The following is a 22,110-nucleotide window of genomic DNA, read 5'->3' as shown; positions in this document are numbered from 1 at the left end:
TGATGATAATTCATATGACACAAAACTAAACTGAAAAAGCATAATATTATTGATATGGTTTGACCAATCAGCCTACATATTAAAAACTAAATTAAAAATATAAAAAAACTATGAGAGAACTAGTTACAAACTATGAGATGATAAATCAGACGACAAAGAAACAATACTAAAAAAGCATAAAAGTATTATATGTTTTGGCCAATTGGCCTACGTACTATAAAACTTAATATTATTAAAACACATGAAAACTATTGGAGAAATCTCCCCCTAAACAAGACTCTTTTAAGGACTACATTCTTAATGCTATTGTGTTATGGTATGAGAAGGGGGTCTTCTATTTATAGAATTTCGAAATCTTTCTTCCAAGAAAGAGGTTTGCCAAATATGAAAAAGTTTTATATTTTTCTTTCAAGAAAAGTAAAAGTAATTATGGTATTACTTTAATTTTTTTTTCTAAGAAAAGTAAAACTTAAATTTGGTAAGAAAATCAGGGCAAAAATCCTAACAAAATATGTCACTTAAATCCTCTAGCTAACAAAATTCTCACCGTCACCTGCGTTCTTTGAAAAATAAATAGCGAGGAGTGAGACACTAGATCAATGAGTAATTTAACCGCAATCGTTTTAATGGGGATAAGTCATAAAACATCATGAAATATATGCTCTTTCAGAAAGCAGTAATGATAAACAGTATCATTTATTTTATGTAAGAAAAATGAACCAATAGTTCAATAATAAACTCAATAAGTATTATATCATATCAAATATTACATATTTGGGAGGTTTCCAAGAGTGAATCATGTAATCAATGTGACATTCTACTTCAAGAATAGCCAATAACAGTGGACCCTCATAGTGGCAGAGCCAGGTTTTTTGTGAAGTGTGTTCATATTTTAAAGAAATTTTTGTTCTTTCTAAGCAAAAAAGAAATAGCAATCTTGTATTTGGGGCTCAAACCCGCGCGGCTGGGGTAAAACTGCACACCCTTGGCCACTAGACTATTGCTGCTTTCTATGATAAGGTTGTTCAGCTTTTAATACATATTCGAAAAAAATTATATTTAACCTATATATGCAAGAAAAATTTTCGACGAAAGTTGTTTATCTGACCACGCTTGTAGTAACGTAGCTTTGCCCATGACCCTTCATAAAGGAGTCAAATATCATATCACTAGGTCCTTACTCGGGGGAGATCAATAACAGTATGCTAGTTCTACCTTCCCACTAGTGAGGGTTGTAATGGTAATCAGTAAATACAAGGTGCACCAGTTCTAACGATTCTTCCGTTAGCTACGGGATTCAAATAAAGGTCTACTCCCATTTCTACTTTCCTTGTAAGTAATATATATTCATATAAAAATATGTTTCAGAATAGTACATAGGATTTAAAATTCATAGCAAATCATAGTACATGTAAACTGGAATAACCATTTCAATATCATATCAAGTAAAGAACTTATCCCACGTGCAAATTTTCAAAGCATTTAATAACTCTTATTCTCATAAAAACATGTATAAAATATGAAATTTGAGAAACACAAATTATGGTAAGATTACTACTCACAGTACACTTGTCGTAATATCAAATTTGCCATCTCGAACAATTCGTATGACCTCCTTTGATCGAATCTATAATCACATCATATCAATCTCGTGTTAATTTCTTTGTTTAGGCCAAAGAATAACTACTTTAGACTACCCAACTATAGGAATTTCGTTATTGGCCCTCAATTAACAACTTATACTAAATTTGTGTTTCAATCCATTAAAACAACCTTATAGTTGATTTTTCTCATAATGTTATTGTATATATACTATTCTTTGGTTAAGCCGAAGGTGTAAAGGTTACAATTCAATCACTTAATATTCTTACTCCGTTCATGAGAATTTACAAATTTTTCTATAACTTTAATCCTTGATTCTTAAACTTTCAACCTCAATTCTAAATTCGTGAATTGTAAGAGTCTAATTTGTGGATCAAGTTAAAAATTACCTCCTTTTTATACTTTTCTTTTAACTATATTCGTACTAGTTGAGTCCGCTATGTGCTCCTCCAGAAAATGCATGACAATCAAAATATGTAATGCTAAGTTGCTAAAATAAATGATTGTTCAATTCTTTTCTTTTTTCTTCTCCCTTTGCCAATCCAGAACCAAAATATGTTCTACAATTAAAAAAAGTATCAATGTATGCCATGTAAAAAAAACCACCAAAATAGGCTTTGTGCACTTAATAAGTGCGCAATATCTTTAAATTTATAACGGAAGATGTCTGATGGGGTTAAAAAGATAAAAATTCACAATAAGTGCACAATCTATTTTTTTATGGATTGTACACTTAATAAGTGCACAATCCATTTTTTTTTATTAAAGTTATCTCCACTGCTGATCTTTGGTTTCGAAGGAGTAACTATTTTTATGAGATAATAGGCATTTTGATCCCCAAATTATTAATAAATTCTAATTTTAGTACTTGTGATATATGATTCATTATTTTTTAAATTTAAGTAATTGAAATGTGCGTTTTTGGTCCTGCATGTAAAAAAAATGATATATTTCACTATTTATAGAACAATATATGTTACCACTAAATATTCAGTAATTGTACAAATTTAACATATGACATGTATAATTAAGTGGTGGAACGGATAACAATTAGGATAAATTTGTAAATATTCACATGTAAAAAGATTAAAAATGAACAATTCAATTGATTGAAGGTTCAATATGCCTAGTCAAATATTATAGGAATTTATTGAATTAGGAAATTAAATGAAAAATTGGAAAATAGAAATATTATGCCGATGAGGGATTATTTTAAATAATGTATTTGGTGGATGTTCATATACTACACATTGTAGATTCACATACTACATATTCTACATGTACTTGGTGCATGTTTATATACTACACATTGTAGATTCACATACTCCACATTCTACATATACTAGTGTAGCGTGAATTTTGCGAATCTACAATCACATAGTTATCAGAATATTTATTTACAATACGTTATCAGCACGAAGTTCTAGCAAAATTTCTCTTTTTCATACGAACAAGAAAGTTATGTTTATTGATTTTGTTAATATTATCAAATGGTATCTAGTAATTTGGAATGTACCTAATCCGCTTCGTATGATCTTTAAACTATGAAATTGCTCCTTTTTTTGCATTAATAAATTTAGAGAAGAATTGTCTTAATATACACAATTAAGCTGAATTATGACTTATACGTCTCTATTTTGACAAGATGTTGGGTCTGAGTCCCAATGCACTATTTAATGATAATGATGGCCGATGTAAATATACTTTTGGTGAAAAATATAAAACCTGACACATTGATTTCCTTCATTCTTTCATATAAATGTGGTAGCCGTGCATATAAGGATGAAAAAAGACAAGTGGTTAAAAGTGCATGTGGATGTGAAGGAACAAAGTCATAATTGTCATGACCTTGATAATATTAAAAGGAAGAACACTATGGGTTCTCCAAATTGTCCTTCAAAAGGTGAAGGAAATTTTTGTTCACCACCAATTTGGTAGAAAAGGAAGTGGGCACACAGTTGTTGTGCAACATAATTTGACAGGTTTCACACGGTTGTTGTGCAACCTAATTTGATAGGTTTTACAAATCCCCCATCAAAAGAGAGAAGGATAAAAGTGAAGATACACTTGGCCTTTCAAAGTGATGTTGAGATGGACCTATAAATATGATAAATGTCAAAACATGACAATGAACTTATGAAATAAATTATGAAGCACATATATTCCAATTCTCTAAAAGAATGTGGCTCGTGTAAGCATTATGAATGTTTGTCCATTCTTGAAAGTGAATGTGTCAAAATGTGAAAAAATATAGATAAAATTATGATTATATATGGTTGGATAAATACCAAAACTCACCTCTATGGGAGGTTTGAGGGGAAAAAAAGGGAAGACTTTTAATTTGGTATAAAAAGGTCCTTGATGTTATAGTATGTTTGATCATGATCTATCAAAGGATAAAAGAAAGAAATGATTCTTGCCTATAAAAGTTTTGATCATGACCAAATATGAATATTATGATGTGGTCGAATGAATTTCTCACCGATCTTGTAAATATGGTACGCCAAAAGGACTTACCAAATGTTATAAAAATAAATTATTAAAGGCAAAAGTAAAACAAAAAGGAGGTCTTGCATATTATAATTTGACTACAATGACTATAATTTTCTCCCTAAAAGGAGATGGGCACCATATGAATGGTGTTTTAAAATATGAGATAGTACATAAGTATTTGATAGCTTCGAAAAGCTAATGTGTTACTACTCGAAGGAATAAAATTATTCAGGTCATTGAAATTGTAGTAAGTCTTCAAAAGGAAACTTTTTAAGTTTCAAGGGAATTGATTTTTTTTTCATATTGAGACTGTAAATTATGAAAAATTTGTATCTTCATATTACTACAATCAAAATGGGTTATAAATATTTATGAAAAAGGCTACCCGTTTTTCACCTATTTATTGATATAAATATATGGGCATGGTGACGAAATCACATGCTGCAGTAAATTAAAAGTTTACAGAAAATGTATAAGTTGGCATGATCGGTTGACCATTCCGATTCAAATGTGATGCTAAAATAATTGAGAATTCATGTGATTTTATATTTTTTAAGAATTCTCTTATGTTGCTTGTTTTCACGATAAAATATCATAGCAGCTAAAGTTATGATTGTGTTCTTTAAATTTTTGGAATGTGCAGCAAGGTGAATATGGGCCCATTCACCTGCCATGTGGATCATTTACTATTGAATGTGATGCATCTATGGTTGGTCACATGCGCTGCTATCAACTTGCAGTTTGATTTTTGCAAGGTTGTTTGCTCAAATTGTTAAAATAGAGAGCATGATTCCAAACTATACAAGTTGATGTATTGATTGGTTTAGCAGAAAATTGTGTGCCTCCAATTATAGATGAACGATTGGTTATGAGAACAAATCTCCCAAAAATAAAATTTGATATGAGACGAGTTTATTTAAATATAGCAACATTTGTATGCATCAAACCAACAAGATTCTCCTATATTGTTGGTTCAGGGCCAGGAATCAATTAAAATCCATCTAAATATATATATATATATATACACACAGACACACACACACACACACACACACACACACATATATGTATATATATATATATATATATTGAATGTGCAATATCCACCACTCACAAAGATGGATTTCCAAATAAAGTTGGGGTGAATGTTAGATTTTCTAACATTAGGGAAAGATATGATTATAGCTGAAATATAGGAAATGAATTATCGAGATGCTCGTAAAAAAATAGTGAACTTGAAGTTCAATTGATAATTCACGATTTGCAAAATATTTCAAGTTCATTGCCAGACTGATCCTATGCTATAATTCAGCTATAAATGCTCCAATGAGAAGTCCTTGGAGGACAGAGTTTATGGCACGCCTGAAGCGTGACAGAAAAATCGATTCCAAATATAAAATTCCTTGAAGAAGGAGAGGGGCAAATGATAAATATGGTCAATGATAATGAGGCAAGTGCTTTAAAAAGTACTATGACATAACTCTTCATAAAACCTTGGCAAAAGTTCAGGTACCTGAAAATGATGGAAAAGAAGAGATCGATCTTGATATGTTATGTTGTAGTGGAATCAATATCAAATAACCATTGATGATATCTTTGGTATAATGTAAAGATCACCATTATAAATGGTATCGAGGATCTTGAATTTAAATCTGTAAAATAATATGGACAGATGAAATACGCAATTTAAGTATATTATTTTTCACTTGAAAAGTGATGTTTCAAAATTAGTCCATAGACTAAGGTATGCCAGGGGGATACAAATTGGTGATTGTGCAAAAAGTAAAATCATAAGATATAAAATACGACTTGTGCATAGAGGCATAATGGTTATTCAAAAATTCCTGGCATTATTGTTTGAAGATGTGTTCTCCTATGGTGGATGCAATAAGGTTTCTTTAAATCTAGCAATGTAGGAAAATCTTGAATGAGTATAACGAATGACTATCATGTCTAGCTAGATGACAAATGTTATAGGAAAATCCTTAAAGGATTTAAAAAAGATTCGATCCATTGAATATCCCAATGATTGCGAGATCGCTTACCATAAAGAACGATCAATTTTTATCTCATGAAAATGATTAGAAAATGTCATGTATTAGTGTAATTATTGCACTTATGTATACTGCTATTCTATACATGAGATAATAGCTTTTATTAACGTAAAATTTTTGGATCAATAGTCTGAACACCTGAAGGTGTCAAGCCAGTGAAGTACAAATGGGTTTTTGCGCGAAAGAGAAATGAAAAAGGTGAAGTCGTAAGATATAAAGCACGACTTGTGGTGGATGAAATTACCTTCAGATATATAATAAATCTGGCAGTTCATGAAAAACTTGATATGCGCCTAATGGATGTTGTCACGGCCTATTTGTATGGTTCCTTGGACATCGATATTTTTTATGAAAATTTCAGAGGCCTTCAAAGTACGTAAAGCGTATAAAAATTCGCAAGAAGCTTGCTCAATAAAGCTTCAAAAATCCTTATGTGGATTGAAACAATCAGGACAGATGTGGCATAATCGTCTTAGCAAATGTTTGCTAAAAAAAGGGTACAAAAATGATCCTATTTGCCCTTGTGTTTTTATAAGAAGGTCTGAATCTGAATTTGCTATACTAGCTGTTTATGTTGATGACTTGAATATCATTGACACTCCTAAAAATCTTTCAAAAGTTTTTGAGTGTTTGAAAAAGGAATTTGACATAAAAGATCTCGGAAAGACAAAATTTTGTCTCGACCTACAGATTGAGCATTTGACAAATAAATTTTTTGTCCATCAATCAACATACACTGAAAAGATTTTAAAGCAATTTTACATGGATAAATCACATCCATTGAGTACCCCAATGATTGTGAGATCGCTTGATATAAACAAAGATCTATTTCGACCTTAAGAAAATGACGAAAAACTTCTTGGTGATGAAACTCCATATCTTAGTACAATCGGGGCACTAATGTATCTTTTCAATAATACTCAACCGGATATTTGTTTAGCGGTAAGTTTATTGGAAAGATTCAGCTCTTTCCCAACTAAAAGACATTGGAATGGTCTCAAGCATATATTCAGATATCTTTGAGGAACCATTGACTAGAGATTATTTTATTCAAATGAATCCAAGTCAGAAATAATTGGTTATGCAGATGCAAGATACTTGTCTAATTCACATAAGGCTCGATCTTAGACGAGTTATTTATTTACATATGGTGGTATAGCTATATCATGGCATTCAATGAAGCAAACATTAGCAGAAGCTTCTTCAAATCATGCAAAAATCATTGTCATTCATGAAGCGGGTCGGGAGTGTGTTTGGTTGAGATCAATGACTCAACATATTCAGGAAATGTGTGAATTTTCTTTGAATAAGGATATTCCAACTACATTGTATGAAGATAATGCTGCATGTATATCTCAGTTGAAGGAAGGTTACATTAAAGGAGATAGAACAAAGCACATTTCACCAAAATTCTTTTTCACTTATGATCTTGAGAAGAAATGTGAAATAGATGTTCAACAAATTCGTTCAAGTGATAATCTAGCAGATATGTTCACTAAAACATTGCTAATATCAACCTTTGAGAAGTTGAGATACAAGATTGAAATGCGTCATCTCCTAGATATTAAGTGATGATTTTATCAGGGGAGTACATATGCGCTGCACTCTTTTTTCCTTAACCGAGGTTTTGTCTCACTGGATTTTCCTGGTAAGATTTTTAATGAGGCAACAAACAAGGCATATTACAAACCGCTATGTACATCTTATTTTCTTTAGAATTTCTCTTCACATGAACATCCAAGGGGGAGTATTGTAAATAATGTATTTGGTGGATGTTCATATAATACACATTGTAGATTCACATACTACACATTTTACATGTATTTGGTGGATGTTCATATACTACACATTGTACATTCACATACTACACATTCTACACATACTAGTGCAGCATGAAGTTTGTGAATCTACAATCACATAGTTCACATTTTACACATACTCTTGCCTATAAAAGGCATGATATGCTACATTGCATAAACACACCAAGAAGAAGAAGAAGCAAAGTCTTTTCTTATATAGATCTCTCTCCTCTCCTCTTTCGTTTTAGCATATTTCAGAATATTTATTTACAATAATTTTCACTTACTACTTATTTTCCTTCTAATTTGCCTGATGAGAATCACTTTGCTTTAACGATAGCAATAGTATCCTTTTAGTATCTCTTTCCGTTTGAAATGATCTATGGTGATTTTTAAAATTAGTTATTTTCAAATGTTTTTATTTTTAGTAATAATTATTCTTGAAAATTATAAACACATCAATAAAAGAAAATATTTAATAAGGAGATATTAAAGAGAAACATAACAGATAGTTTAAGACGAATAAAGTATATTATTAAAAACTTCCTTTGTTCATTTTTACTTGTCATGGTTTCACTTTTTGAGGTCGGTCTATATAAATTTTAATTAATATTTTAATATGTATTATTTTATAAAATTAATATGAGAAGGATTGTAACTTATAGCATTTTTCGTATATCTTCGACCATTTAATATTAAATATAAATAAATGAATTGTGCACTAAAAAAAAATATATATTGTGCAAATTTTTAGTGCACAATCTATAAATAAATTAATTGTGCGCAATCTTTAAAAAATTAAATTGGGATGTGAAAGAATGTGAATAGATTGTGCACTTATGTAGTGTACAACCCATAAAAGAATAGATTGTGCACTTAATAAGTGCACAATTCATAAAAAAAATGTATTGTGCACTTATTAAGTGCACAATCCATAAAAGAAAGAATTGTGCACTTATTAAGTGTACAATCCATGAACAAATGGATTGTGCACTTATTAAGTGCAAAATCCATTAAAAAAATGACATATATGTGAACTTCCACTTTTATAATGCCGTCAGATATCTTTCGTTACAAATTTAAAGATATTGTGCACTTATTAAGTGCACAAGCCTATTTTGATATTTCTTTTTATATGAAATATATTAATATTTTTATTTTTTTTTAGTTATAGGGCATATTTTGGTCCCTGCTCTCCCTTTGCTGCTTGCTGCTGCTGCATTCTTGCGTGGGGAATCTGAAGTTCCCCCATAAGTTTCATTAAGTAGATTGGGCTTAAAAGCCCATTGGCCCAAGTATGACCACATATGTTTTCCTTTTTTTTTTTTTTTTTTTTTTTTGCTTTTTGGTTAATAGGATACGTAGAAGGTGTTTGAAAGAGCCAAGTTGGTCAAAATGGCTTAAAAGTTATTTTTTATTTTTAAAAGTATTTGGCAATTTTGAAAATTGCCTAAAAAGTCAAAAATTAAAAGCTCAAATTCCTATATTAGTTTTGTTGGCTTTTAAGCCATTTTAATTTGACCAATTAAAAGGTATTTTTGTCCCTCAAAATTCTTCCTTATTCCAAAATTATCCTTGTGTAGTCCCAAAATAGCTTTTAATGCTTAATGCCTTTATTAATTGAATATTTTTACTTTTTGTATTTATGACGAACTTAACTCTAACTATATTAATACTTTTTTTCTATGAAACTTCTAATTTATGAAATATGAATTTTTATATATTATTTTCCTTCTTTAATATATTTTTTAAAATTTGAACAATTATTATTGTACAACATATGAATTTCTCTAATAAAAAAATAATTCACCAACCAAAATATATGGAGAATACTCATTGAAGATATACAACTTCATGGACGATTAGTGAATGATCTGTCTATATTTCAAGATGCAACATTCATATTCGCCAATATTTTAATAGTAATAGTCATTACTCAATCAACGAGTAATATGTTTTCTAATTAGGAGTCTTTTTATCAAACAAATAGTATCATTTGTGACCACCTATTTATCTATTAATGTAATTATAATGATTAGTAACATATATATTTTGCTTAACGATGTAAACTTTTATAACCAAAAAAAGTTCTTAGCGTGCAAATTAATATTCATTCATGAAAATATTTATATATATATAAAAGAATATATATTAATTTTAATTTGATTTATTTTAAAAATAAAAATTAATAATAATCAACTCTATATATTGTTAACAACTTTAAGGGTATTTCAAATATTTTGACAAAAAAAAAGTGCTTAAAAGCACTTGTTTACCAAACACATAAATAACTTTTTTATAGTTTCAGCACTTTTATCCAAACACGTAACTGTTTATTTTTAAAATAAGTTCAGCACTTTCAAAAGTACTTTTAAAGAACTTTTTTTCAACCACTTTTTATTCAGCTTATCTAAACGGACCCTTAGTATTGCATCGTAACAAAATTTACGAAGAGCTAGTTAGTGGCACAACCACTATAATATCTGCACTTAGAACATTATTTACAGGTCCTCTACTTGTGATCAACAACAAACTATTAGAGGTCGTTTGGTAGAGTGTATAAGAACAATGCAAAATATAATGTATTGGTAATGTTTGTATTAGTTATACTTGTATTAGTTATACATGTATTATTTCTTATACATGTTTGGTTTGATGTATAAGAAATAATACATCTTACATAATTTCTATAAAAGAAGTGTTTGTTTACAAAAATACTCTTCTTTGATTTTGTACACTTTTTTGTAACAAATTTCTTTTGTCATCTCAAACATAATTAGTATTGTTGAACTAGTATATAGAGGTTTGCGATTAATTGCAAGTGATGGATTAACATAGTCGAAACAAAAATAAAATACAAGACGTAAAATTAAGAAATAGTCTCAATTTCTTTTTTATCTTTTTAAAGACCCTCGAAATAAAACAAAAATATGTTATAGTTATTTAAATCAACTATTTATTGTTGTAAATTAAGATGATGAGAAGAAAATTGTGAAATGTTTTGAAAGAATTCACTATTGTAAATTAAAACGGCAGGAAAAGAATGGTGAAATATTTTGAGAGGAAAATTGAGGACATTAAGGTCATTTAATAGGTTAATACATGTGTTTAAAATCTTTGTATTACTAATACATAGGAAATGGAGTGTATTACTAATACATACTTCAATACACAATAGGGTGTATAACTAATGCTTGCTTTAGTTATACATAGACAAAAAGATGTACCAAACAAGGTACTAATAATACATATTAACTAATGCATACATTATATTTTATAATACACTCTACCAAACGAAACCTTAGTATTATAACACATTGTAGTGCTAGACTGCTAGGTGTGGATGCCCTCCTGCTGAGTTAGGAATCGATCTCATCAATTGCTCTCCTCTCTTAATTATCTTTAATTTTTTTCTCTCTTTTTTCTTTTCCAAATTCCTCTAATTACTCAATAGCCGTTTGGCCATAAGTATTTTTTCATTTTTTTTCAAAAAATTATTTCACTTTAGTGAAAAAAGTGAAAATCACAATGTTTGACTATGAAAATTTCAAATACAATTTGGAATTGTATTTTGAAAAAGTGAAAACAAGAAAAACTTGTTTTCACTCTTAAAACTTGTTTTCACTTTTTCACTCTTACTTTTCTCATAAAATTTTAAAAACAACTTTAATTTATATTCATGGTCAAATACAACTCCAATTTCATTTTCAATACTATTTCTAACTCCGAAAAATTATGTTTTCATGACCAAACGGAGTCTATAATTATCCCGCTTTTATTATATGGGTTATTACTATGTGTGGTGGAGAACTATTTCATGATCACTTCAACTCCAAACTTCCCCATATCCCTAATATAAGTGATAAGGTAAACCATTTTGAGGTTCATGAAGGTGAATTAGGAAGTGTTGGTACTCTTGTTGAACGGAGATTATACCGAGTTTGTTGTTGTGTCATAAAAAAACAGTTGGGAGATCATGATAATTAATTTTTCCTTTGATAGAACCTCCTGATTTTTCAAATTTTTTTTTTTTTTCAAAACCTATTCATTTAATCCAAGAAATATGAAAATAGAATAGCATATCCTATGACAACTAAAGTTTTCTTGATTAATTCAAATTTACGCTGTTAAAATTTATCCAAGATAAACCCGCTCATTACTAAAAAAGTATCTTATTCGAGATTCAAATTCAATTTCTATAATTAAGAGTAAAAAAAAATTCATTCATCCCATCATAATTTAATATATATCATAACAAAAAAAAAGTTGGGAAAAAAAGACAAAGTAGTTGAAAGATTGAAAAATTTTAACATGAGGGCTTACTATTTTGATTTTTCTATATTTCTTTTTTTTTAAATAACCTATAAATTCATTATAGGTAAATATTGGATTGAATTCTTATTTAATTAGAGATTTTGGATTTTTTGAGTTCAGACTTTAGAATGAAAAAAAAACTTGCTAAGGAGTACTTTTCGCTTTAATCGATCTTGTGAGTCTCGAATTGGATTAATTGAAAAATTCACGTATAGATATCGAATATCTGATGAAAAAATTGCAATCCCACCCCCACCCCGCCCCTCATTATTTTGGCTATACATATTCTAATAACATTTATTTTTTAATTCGATCAAAAGACAATAATAATTTTTTCAAGGTGTGAATCGAAAGTATGAGTTTACACAGCCTTACAATTATATAAAGGCAATGAACCATGGCTTCAATAAGTACCAAGTTTTCCATTCATATACTATTAGTAATACGAACTACTTCCTTAATTACTATTGCTATTTGCTAAGAGAGGATGGGTTTGAGGGGTAAATTAGCTCAAGGGCTAAAGTTTTAGGCTTATTAAAATTGTGTGTATATATATAATCTGACAAAATTAACTCTTGGCAAAATTGCTAATCTAGATATCAAGTTAACAACCATGTATGACGTATTATACATTGATGTAAGTTAACATTTAATTACCTTATAACTGTTCTGATTGTATACATATAATTATTTTGAAACTGATCTGATTATATATCTTATAACTGATCTGATCGTATACATATAATTATTTTATAATTGGTCTAATTATCTTATAATTGACTGATTGTATATATATAATTATTTTATAATTGATCTGATTGTAAAAATATTTTGAAGAGGGGGAAGAGAGGGTGGCAAAGCAAGTTATTGATCACATACATAAAGAAAAGAAAAGAATCAGCTTCACTGGATGTTGAAGAGAATTGGATATCATGGACATTTGAGTATGAGAAGCAAAATGAAGATGTCCCAGAGCCCATCACACTTTTGGGAATTGCCATTGATCTCATGAAAGACATTGATTCACACCATCACAACAAATGATACATCATCTATTAGATCTATATTGGCCTAGTAAAATTCAGTGCTTCAAGTGATCTATTTTTCATTGTGTAATTTTATGTGCTTTCTGTCGGGAATAATTTCTCTATCTTTTTAAGATAAGAATAAAGTATAGATTTTTTTTTTTTTTTAAGTTTCCTCTTATGAAACCATATTGTGTATGGGGTTGTTATTATTGTCGTCGTGATTTCATGCTTGTTTTTTAAATTTGAAACGGATTCTTTATCTTTTAAGATTGGTGAGTAAGTTATGTTCTTTGCTAGTGTCTATTCCTCTAGTAATTGTTTGCATATTGAAATCACAATTATTTTTCTGCAGCCTTTCTGATTTGGTAAAATATGTCATGAGTGTCCTCAAGTTCTCATTTTCAGTCAAGTTTTCCAATCGATGCTTTATTTAGCTTTTGTCTTCTGCCTTTTAGGTTCTGACTCTCCTCTCGAAGAGCTTGCAAATTTGATTGTAGATCCTAGTAGTGGTAGAAGAACTAACAAGGTAATTAATTATATGTCTCCTTTTTTTGTTTTCGTAGTGCCGTAAAACTTACAATTTTGGTAATCCTTATTTGTTGATTAGCTAGCTTGCTTCAATTAGTTTTGGACCAAAAATAGGACAATAACAAATCGAAGAGGTTTCAAGCAATTGTGACAACCACTCACAGCCTTGCCCGAGTGAAACTCCATGGTGGTGGTGTTGCAGTTATACTTCACAATCAGTTATTAGGAAGAGAGTTTTTGGGATGATTATCCTTTGATTATTTGCACGAAGCATTTTGTTAGAATTCATATATGGAATACTGTTTTGCTCATCAACTATTGACATGCTCTGCTTCTTCTGCTCTACTGAAACTCTGATGCTTAAAGTTGTGAAGAAACTAGTAAACAACTAGATTAATTTAGGTAAACTATTGTATTTTTTTCAAATGACTTACATATGTCCTTCTCCTGTTCTTTATGATACTTTTTGTTTATCTGAGATCCTTTTTTTCCTTATAGTATGCTATTTGAAAAATTCTTTTTTAATGTGTTTTGTTTTATTCATCTGCTTGCAGCATCTCTTGAACTCTGTTAGCAGGAATGGTTCAATTGATTTTCATCCAATAGCTGTTAAGAAAGAGGAATGTCTGTGTCAAAAGAAAGGGAAGAAAGAAGTTGAAGTAGTGAATAAAATGTAGCTGTAAATTGCTACGAAAAATTGCAAAGAAGAAGAAGAGAAAGCTAAAATATTTTTAAGTACTCTTCTTATTTCTTAATAGTTCAATACATAGGCTACACACATATATATAGTGTGTGTATGGGGAATACACACCACAAAACAAGCAAAAAAAATCTCTTTGTGGCCAACTAACCATCACTTAATGTGGACAAATAACCATCACTCATTGTAAATAAAAAACTTGATCACTACATAAAATATCTACTAACTAGGAGTTTCTAGATAAATCTTAATTTCCTAACACTCCTCCTTAAGATTTTTCATTGAAACTCCCTGCAATGACCTTTGAAACTCAAACTTATTGGTGGGAAGAGCCTTGGTTAGAATATCGGCTTGTTGTTCTTCACTTCTGCAATGCACCAACTTAACTTCGGCATTCTTCTCGGCATCTCGCAAAGAATGAAATTTGATGTTGATATGCTTCGACCTTCCATGTTGCACTGGATTTTCAGCCATAGCAATGGTTGATTTATTGTCCACATAGATCACTGTTGGTTCTTCTGGCAAAAGGTCCAATTCAAACAAGATTTTTCTCAGCCAAATTCCTTGATTTGTAGCAGCAGCCACATACTCGGCTTCAGCTGAAGATTGAGCTACGATATCCTGCTTCTTTGCGCTCCAAGAAAAAATGCCCGAACCAAATGAAAAAGAATAACCAGATGTGCTTTTATAATCGTCCAAACATCCACCCCAATCACTATCTGAATAGCCAATAGGAACTCTATTCTCCACACTTCTGTACCAAATGCCTTAATCAGTTGTCCCTTTAATATACCTCAACACCCTTTTAGCAGCTCCAAGATGCTTGGTGCTGGGACATTGCATATATCGAGATAGTAGACTAGTTGCAAATATCACATCTAGCTCGGTCTTCTCCATCATCCTTCATTAACTTTTCATTCACAACAAGTGGAGTTGCAACAGGTTTGGTCTTATCAAACTTGAATCTTTTAAAGAGATTCAGGGCATACCTCTTTTGGGACAAGAAAATTCCTTCAGAAGATTGAGAAATTTCCATTCCCAGGAAGAACTTCATCTCCCCTAGATCAGACATTTCAAAAACTTTTAGCATCGCATTTTTAACTTCTTGACTCACCTGTGATCATCAAATCATCAACATAAACAGATATCACAATTAACTTCCCATCAGCTTGCCTTTTGAAGTATAAAGTAGGCTCGTTTAAGCTCCAATTGAAGCCTTGAGACAACAAATGAGTATCCAGTCTACTGTACCAAGCTCTCGGAGCTTGTTTAAGGCCGTAGAGAGCCTTTTTAAGCTTATACACCTTGTCTTCTTCACCTGCAACTTTAAAACCTTCAGGTTGTTCAACAAAAATATCTTCCTTAAGAAATCCACTTAGAAATGCAGATTTGACATCTAAATGGTAGATTTTCCACTTGTATTGTGCTGCAAGAGCAATTAGAAATCTTACTGTCTCATGCCTCGCAACAGGAGCAAACGTATCTCCAAAGTCCACTCCAGGCTGCTGGCAATTGCCTTTAACTACGAGTCTAGCTTTATGTTTGAAGATGGAGCCATCTGGATTGAACTTCGTTCTATAGACCCATTTGACACCGATGACGTTCTTTTGGTCAGGCCTATCAACCAGCTCTCAAGTATCATTTTTATTAATCATGACAAGCTCCTCCTCCATTGCGGAAATCCAAGCTTCATGACTTGCTGCTTCTTCAAAGGAAGATGGTTCCATAAGAGCAAAATTGCATTGCTCATAAACTTCAGCTAGTGACCTGGTCTTCAAAACTGGAGAATCAGTTGTCAATTCAACATTTGAAAGGTGTCTTGCTCCAGTAATAGGACTGGAAGAAATCACTCGTCTGCGGATTTTGAGCTGCAACTGAAGTACTCCCATATTGGTTCTTCACAACAATATCTCGATCCCAATCATAGTGGCTAGACTCGTCCACCGCAAGATCTCTACTAATAAGCACCTTCTTCGTACGAACATTATATATTTTGTACCCTTTTGCAGTTGAGCTATAGCCTAACAAAATGCAAAGTTCTGCCTTGTTATCCAATTTGCCTCTTTTAGCATCTGGAACATGTGCATAGCAGACTGAACCAAAGACTTTTAGGTGTCTCGCAGACGGCTTTATATTTCTCCATGCTTCAAATGGTGTCATGTCTTGGAGTGCTCTGGTTGGTAACCTGTTCAACAAATAGACTGCGGTATTGACTGCCTCAGCCCAAAAATATTTAGGTATCTTCTTTTCTGCCAGGATGTATCTCTCCATCTCCATCACGGTTCTGTTCTTTCTCTCGAAACCCTATTTTGTTCTGGAGTGTAGCTCACAGTAAATTATTGTTGAATGCCCACATCTTTACAATACTTACTGAACTGATGCGAAGAATATTCAGTTCCATTATCTGACCTGATATACTTCAACCGGTAGCCATTCTCCATTTCTACCATAGCCTTGAATTCTTTGAAAACAGAGAACACCTGAACTTTGCTACTTAGAAAATAGACCCATGTCATTCGAGTTAGATCATCTATAAAGAGAATAAAATATCTATTCCCACTCAAAGAAGCCATCCTCATTGGTTCACATATATCTGTATGAACCAACTCTAGCTTTTCCTTCGCCCTCCAAAGACCTCCTTTAGAAAAGGATCGTCTATGCAATTTACCAAATTGACATGACTTACAAACATCTCGGCACATGTCAATTTTGGGTACATCAAGCACCATACCCTTGGACTGCATATACACCAATGAACTAAGGTTGTAATGACCGAATCTTTTATGCCAAAGCCAAGTATCACTCATTTCAACATTGAAAGAGCAACTTTCAACAGAATAGTATGAAATTGGAAAGGAATTACCAATCATGCTAATTTTAGCTACTTCACAACCTTTATGATCATAAATGACACATTTTTTTATCCTTAAAAGTAAGTGAATAATTATTGTGAAGCAGCTGAGCAACACTCAACAAGTTTTGAGTCAGGCTTGGCACATAAAGAACATCGTTTATGATTTTCATACCTTCGTCCGTAGGGTACTTGATTGATCCTCTTCCTTGAGCTTGCACCAGTGCACCATCTCCAAGCTTCACTTTGGTCCTATCAGACCTGTCCAGGCTAACAAACAGATTTTCATCAATCGCCATGTGCCTTGTGCATGCACTATCGACATACCAATTGGATCGATCAACATATGATGTGTGCGAAGCCATGAATACCTCCTCCTCTGCTTTTTCAACTTGGTGATCAATTTACTCGCTGGGAAGATTGACCACTTTGAGTTTGCTTTTGCCTGCAATACTTCTCAATATGCCCATACTTCTTGCAGTATCTGCATTGAATAGGAGAGCTCTTGTACTTCTGCCAACAATTCTTCTCCAAGTGGTTTGTCTTCTTACAAATACCACAAGGTGGAAATTTTCCTCTCCTCGACGATTCATCTTAATATCCACCAGATTTCACCTCTCCAGAGTGGTCTGAAGAGACTTTTCTGCTTTCCTTTTGTTACTTGAATTTATGCCTTACTTGAAAGGCGTCTTCGACTGTCCCTTCACTTCTCATGGTCACCCATTGCTCTTGAATTTGCAATTTATAGATCAGCTCAGCCATTGAAAGAGTAGTCAAGTCATAAGACTCTTCAATAGCTGAGATTTTTGATTTAAACTTGTCTGGAAGGCCAACCATGATTTTCTCTACAACCTTCTGATCTGAAAAGTTTTCACCAAGTATCCTTATTTGGTTCACAATATCTATCAACTTGGAAGAGGATTCCTTCACACTATTCGAATCCTTCATTTTCAAGAGCTCAAACTCCCTCTTCAAAGCTAAGACCTTAACGGACTTAACTCTGTTGCTGCCTTTAAACTCCTCCTTTAGCTTATCCCAGGCTTCTTTGGCTGTCTCACAAGCCATAATCCTTGTAAACATCACTTCCGTTAGGCTTGAATGTATGCAAGTGAGAGCTCTTGGAGATCTAATCACCAACTCATCATACTTTTTTATTTCATTGAGAGTTATGTTGTCTCTCAATGCTTGGACAGTAGGTTCTCCTCTCTCAACGACATCCCACAAGTTGAGAGCCTTTAAATAAGCCTTCATTTTAATGGCTCAAATATGATAATTATTGCCAAAAAAAATTGAAGGACCTGTCATTGGTTGATTTTCTGCTGCCATTTTTCCAGCAAACAGATCTAAGAAAAAAGACTTAAAAAAGATGAGTCAATCGACAAAAAACAGATTCAGATCCCGTAAAAAATGGGCTTTGATACCATGTCAAAAGAAAGAGAAGAAAGATTAGAAAATAGAAAGCTGAAGTAGTGAATAAAATGTAGCTGTAAATTGCTACAAAGAACGCAAAGAACAAGAGAAAGCTGAAATGTTTTTAAGTATTCTTATTTCTTAATGGTTCAATACATAGGCTACACACACATATATACAGTGTGGCCAACTAACCGCCACTTAATGTGGTCAAATAACCATCACTCATTGTAAATAAAAAAACTTGATCACTACATAAAATATCTACTAATTAGGAGTTTCTAGATAAATCTTAATTTCCTAACAGACTGGATACCTCTGAATATGTAGATGACCTACTGAAAAAGCTTAAAGGGTAATGGCCAAAGGAGAACTCTATTGATGAGAACGAGACATTAAAGAGACCAAAATCAGAGTTTGATGAAGCCTTAAGCACTTCCCTTGGCCCTGCATGGCAAGAAATATTAGGGCTATCCAATACTACCAGGAGTAAGGTTCATCGAAGAGCGATTCGCCAAAAACCAAGAGTGCTAGATTGTCAAGACACACAGAAATTGTTTATGCCGAATCCATGCAGGAGCCTTGATAAGATGGTGGCTAAAGCTCCCTATTTCTTTTATGGGAATGTCATGAATTTATCTCACGACTCTTGGGTAAGAATATCACAGTTCTTGTATTCCATTGAGCCAGAATTCGTTCATACTCGACTTTTCTCAGCTCTGAGTCGTAAAGAAGATTGCGTACGTAATCTTCCAACTGAAAATCGAGTTCACATTGTTCCAAAACCACCAATGACAATTCAAGAAGTAGTTCCCAGCAGCAAAAAATGGTGGCCGTCATGGGATACAAGGCAACACTTGAGCTGCATCAATTCGGAGACATCTGTTATATCTCATATATGCGATAGACTTGAAAGAACACTAAGTGAGTCCCAGGGGTACCCTTCAGGTGACAGACAGCAAGATATCCTCTTCCAGTGCCAGATGTTCAATCTAGTCTGGGTAGGCCGCTACAAATTGGCACCTATAGTGCCAGAACAAATTGAACGCATTCTTGGTTACCCAGAAAATCACACTCGAATTGCTGGGTTTAACTTGATGGAAAGACTTCTATCGCTGAAACATTTCTTCCAAATAGATACATTGGCTTATTGTCTCTCTGCGTTGAAGTATCTGTACCCTGGAGGGTTGACAGTGTTGTCAATCTATAGTGGAATTGGCGGAGCAGAAGTTGCATTGCATCGCCTTGGAATTCCCTTAAAAGCTGTCGTCTCAATAGAGTCTTCTGAGAAAAACCGGAGAATTCTCAAGCAATGGTGGAGTAGTTCGGGACAAGCAGGAGAACTCGTGCAGCTGGAAGATATTCCCAAGCTGACCAGTAACAAGGTAGAGGTCTTGATTCAACAATTTGGTGGTTTCGATTTCATCATATGCCAGAACCCATGTACATACTATTCTAAAGGTAATTTAGCTGCAGATATCGATAGTCATGCTAGTTTAGATTTCATGCTGTTTCACGAGTTTGTACGTGTCTTGCAACGTGTTAGAAGTAAAATGGGGCGAAACTAGCTAGTTCCTTAGCTTTTAATGTGTAAGGCTGTTAGTGGACTGAGCTTAATGGTATGTTGTGCTAATTATGACTTCTAATTTCTAATAGATGAAGCTTAATTTGTGAATGTATGAAGCTTATATTAAGTTGCCAGATGATCTATGCTTAAAAGTTGGTTGTGCCCTTTTTTGTATATTTCAAATATCTGTTCGTGGATTATTCAACTGACTTGGATCAAAGGTATATTTCTTTGTCTCGTTTCTTTCAATTCCGTTGCAGATACTTCTCTTTCGAGGCGAGGGTCTATCGGAAACAACCTCTCTATCTCACAACGGTAGGGATAACGCCCTATGTACCAAAAGCAGTTTGGGTTTGTTTCGGTTTGTTCTTTATTATTTTTTAAAGTAATGCAGATTTGGTTAAAAGGAATTGGTTTGTCTGTGAACACTTCTGTGGTGAAAAAGTAACCTTTTTTATATTCAGACAATACCTTTTCTCTTTTTACACTATGCAGAAAACTAGTAATTAACTTTGGTTACCACCATTTGAATTTTAAAGGAAAGAAATATGATAAAGAGGTATTCTTTTTTGTGAGTAATAACTAGCAGGTTATCAAGTTATTTATGATCTTGTAAATTATATTTTTTATTGATCTTGTTATGCTTTACTTAAATCAAAGGTCTATCGAAAAAGATTATATATACACTATTCTTTTTAAATCTCACTTATGAGATTATACTTTGTTGTTGTTCCATGAAAAAGCAGTTGGAAAATCATGACGTTTAATTTTTCCTTCAATAGAACCTGACTCATTTAATCCAAGAAATATGAAAATGGAACAGCATATCCTATGACAACTAAAGTTTTCTTGATTAATTCAAATTTACGCTGTTAAAATTTATCGAGGATAAAACCGTTCATTACTAAAAAGGTATCGTCTCCTAGATTCAAATTCAAAACCTATATTTAAGAGTAAAAGAATTTTATTCATCTCATCACGAATCGTGATAATACCTAATATATATCATAACAAAGAAAAAGTTGAAAAAAGAGAATAGTTGAAAGATCTAAGAAAAAATTGATATATGACCAATATTTTTTGTAAAAGTAACAATCATAACCTTATTAGAATTATTTACACTCTCTCCATATCTTTAATTACTTTACTCTCTCTCTCGATTTATATACATAACAAGGTCAACATATACATAAAAATCTTTGTATATGACAAGGCCGACATATACATAACAAGGCCGATTCATATACATAACAAAGCTGATTCATACATAGAAAGTTATGTATATGTATTAACTTGAAGAATGAGATTTTTGTAATATGTTTGGAAAGATAGATTTTTTTTAATAAGTGAAACTTAAGTTGTGGGTTTATGTAATTTTTAGATATTTTTAACGTTGAATAATTATTGCAAAAGGATAGCTGGCTTAGTACTAAAATTTTTAACGTTATCAATGAAAATCCTATCATAGCGGGCTTAGTACTAAAATTCAAAACCACCAATTATAGCCTAGGAGCAACTCAATAATTAGGGGCTAAAATCAACTTTGATATGAGGCCTTATTACTTATTTATTTATTTATTAAAAAAGATAACCTATAAGTTCATTATAGGTAAATATTGGATCGAATTCTTTCTTAATAGAGGTTTTGAATTTCTTAAGTTCAAAACTTTAAAATGAAAAAAGAATCTTGCTTAGAAGCACTTTTCTCTTTAATCAATCTTATGTGCCTCAAATTGGATTAATTAAAAAATTCACGTATAGCTA

General features: G+C 32.0%; 2 protein-coding genes across 5 annotated transcripts; one reads left to right on the top strand and one right to left on the bottom strand.

The window, feature by feature from the left end:
* Nucleotides 1-12,755: 12,755 nt before the first annotated feature.
* Nucleotides 12,756-20,456, top strand: LOC107871227 (probable inactive DNA (cytosine-5)-methyltransferase DRM3). 4 transcript variants are annotated; one of them, XR_007055544.1, is made up of 5 exons: nucleotides 12,756-12,899; nucleotides 13,100-13,336; nucleotides 13,746-13,816; nucleotides 13,916-14,220; nucleotides 14,373-14,447. XR_007055544.1 is itself a non-coding variant. In XM_047412705.1 (4 exons), exon 4 carries the CDS (start codon nucleotides 19,340-19,342, stop codon nucleotides 20,345-20,347), a length of 1,008 nt encoding a protein of 335 aa, XP_047268661.1. In that variant the 5' UTR covers nucleotides 12,756-12,899; nucleotides 13,100-13,336; nucleotides 13,746-13,816; nucleotides 19,110-19,339; the 3' UTR covers nucleotides 20,348-20,456. The 4 variants fall into 4 exon arrangements, 2 of the variants coding, with proteins under 2 accessions (XP_047268661.1, XP_016573574.2); XR_007055545.1 differs by lacking the exon at nucleotides 13,916-14,220 and having other exon boundaries at nucleotides 14,373-14,470; XM_047412705.1 differs by lacking the exons at nucleotides 13,916-14,220; nucleotides 14,373-14,447 and adding an exon at nucleotides 19,110-20,456.
* LOC107872117 lies at nucleotides 17,769-18,620 on the bottom strand. Its single transcript, XM_016718910.2, has 2 exons — nucleotides 18,031-18,620; nucleotides 17,769-17,853 (listed from the first exon to the last, which is right to left on the bottom strand). The coding sequence occupies exons 1-2, from the start codon at nucleotides 18,618-18,620 to the stop codon at nucleotides 17,769-17,771; spliced, it is 675 nt and encodes a 224-aa protein (XP_016574396.2).
* Nucleotides 20,457-22,110: the final 1,654 nt, after the last annotated feature.

Source organism: Capsicum annuum, chromosome 5 (assembly GCF_002878395.1).
Source record: "Capsicum annuum cultivar UCD-10X-F1 chromosome 5, UCD10Xv1.1, whole genome shotgun sequence".
In the NCBI taxonomy this organism is placed as follows: domain Eukaryota; kingdom Viridiplantae; phylum Streptophyta; class Magnoliopsida; order Solanales; family Solanaceae; genus Capsicum; species Capsicum annuum.
This window is presented reverse-complemented; position numbering and strand designations above follow the sequence as displayed.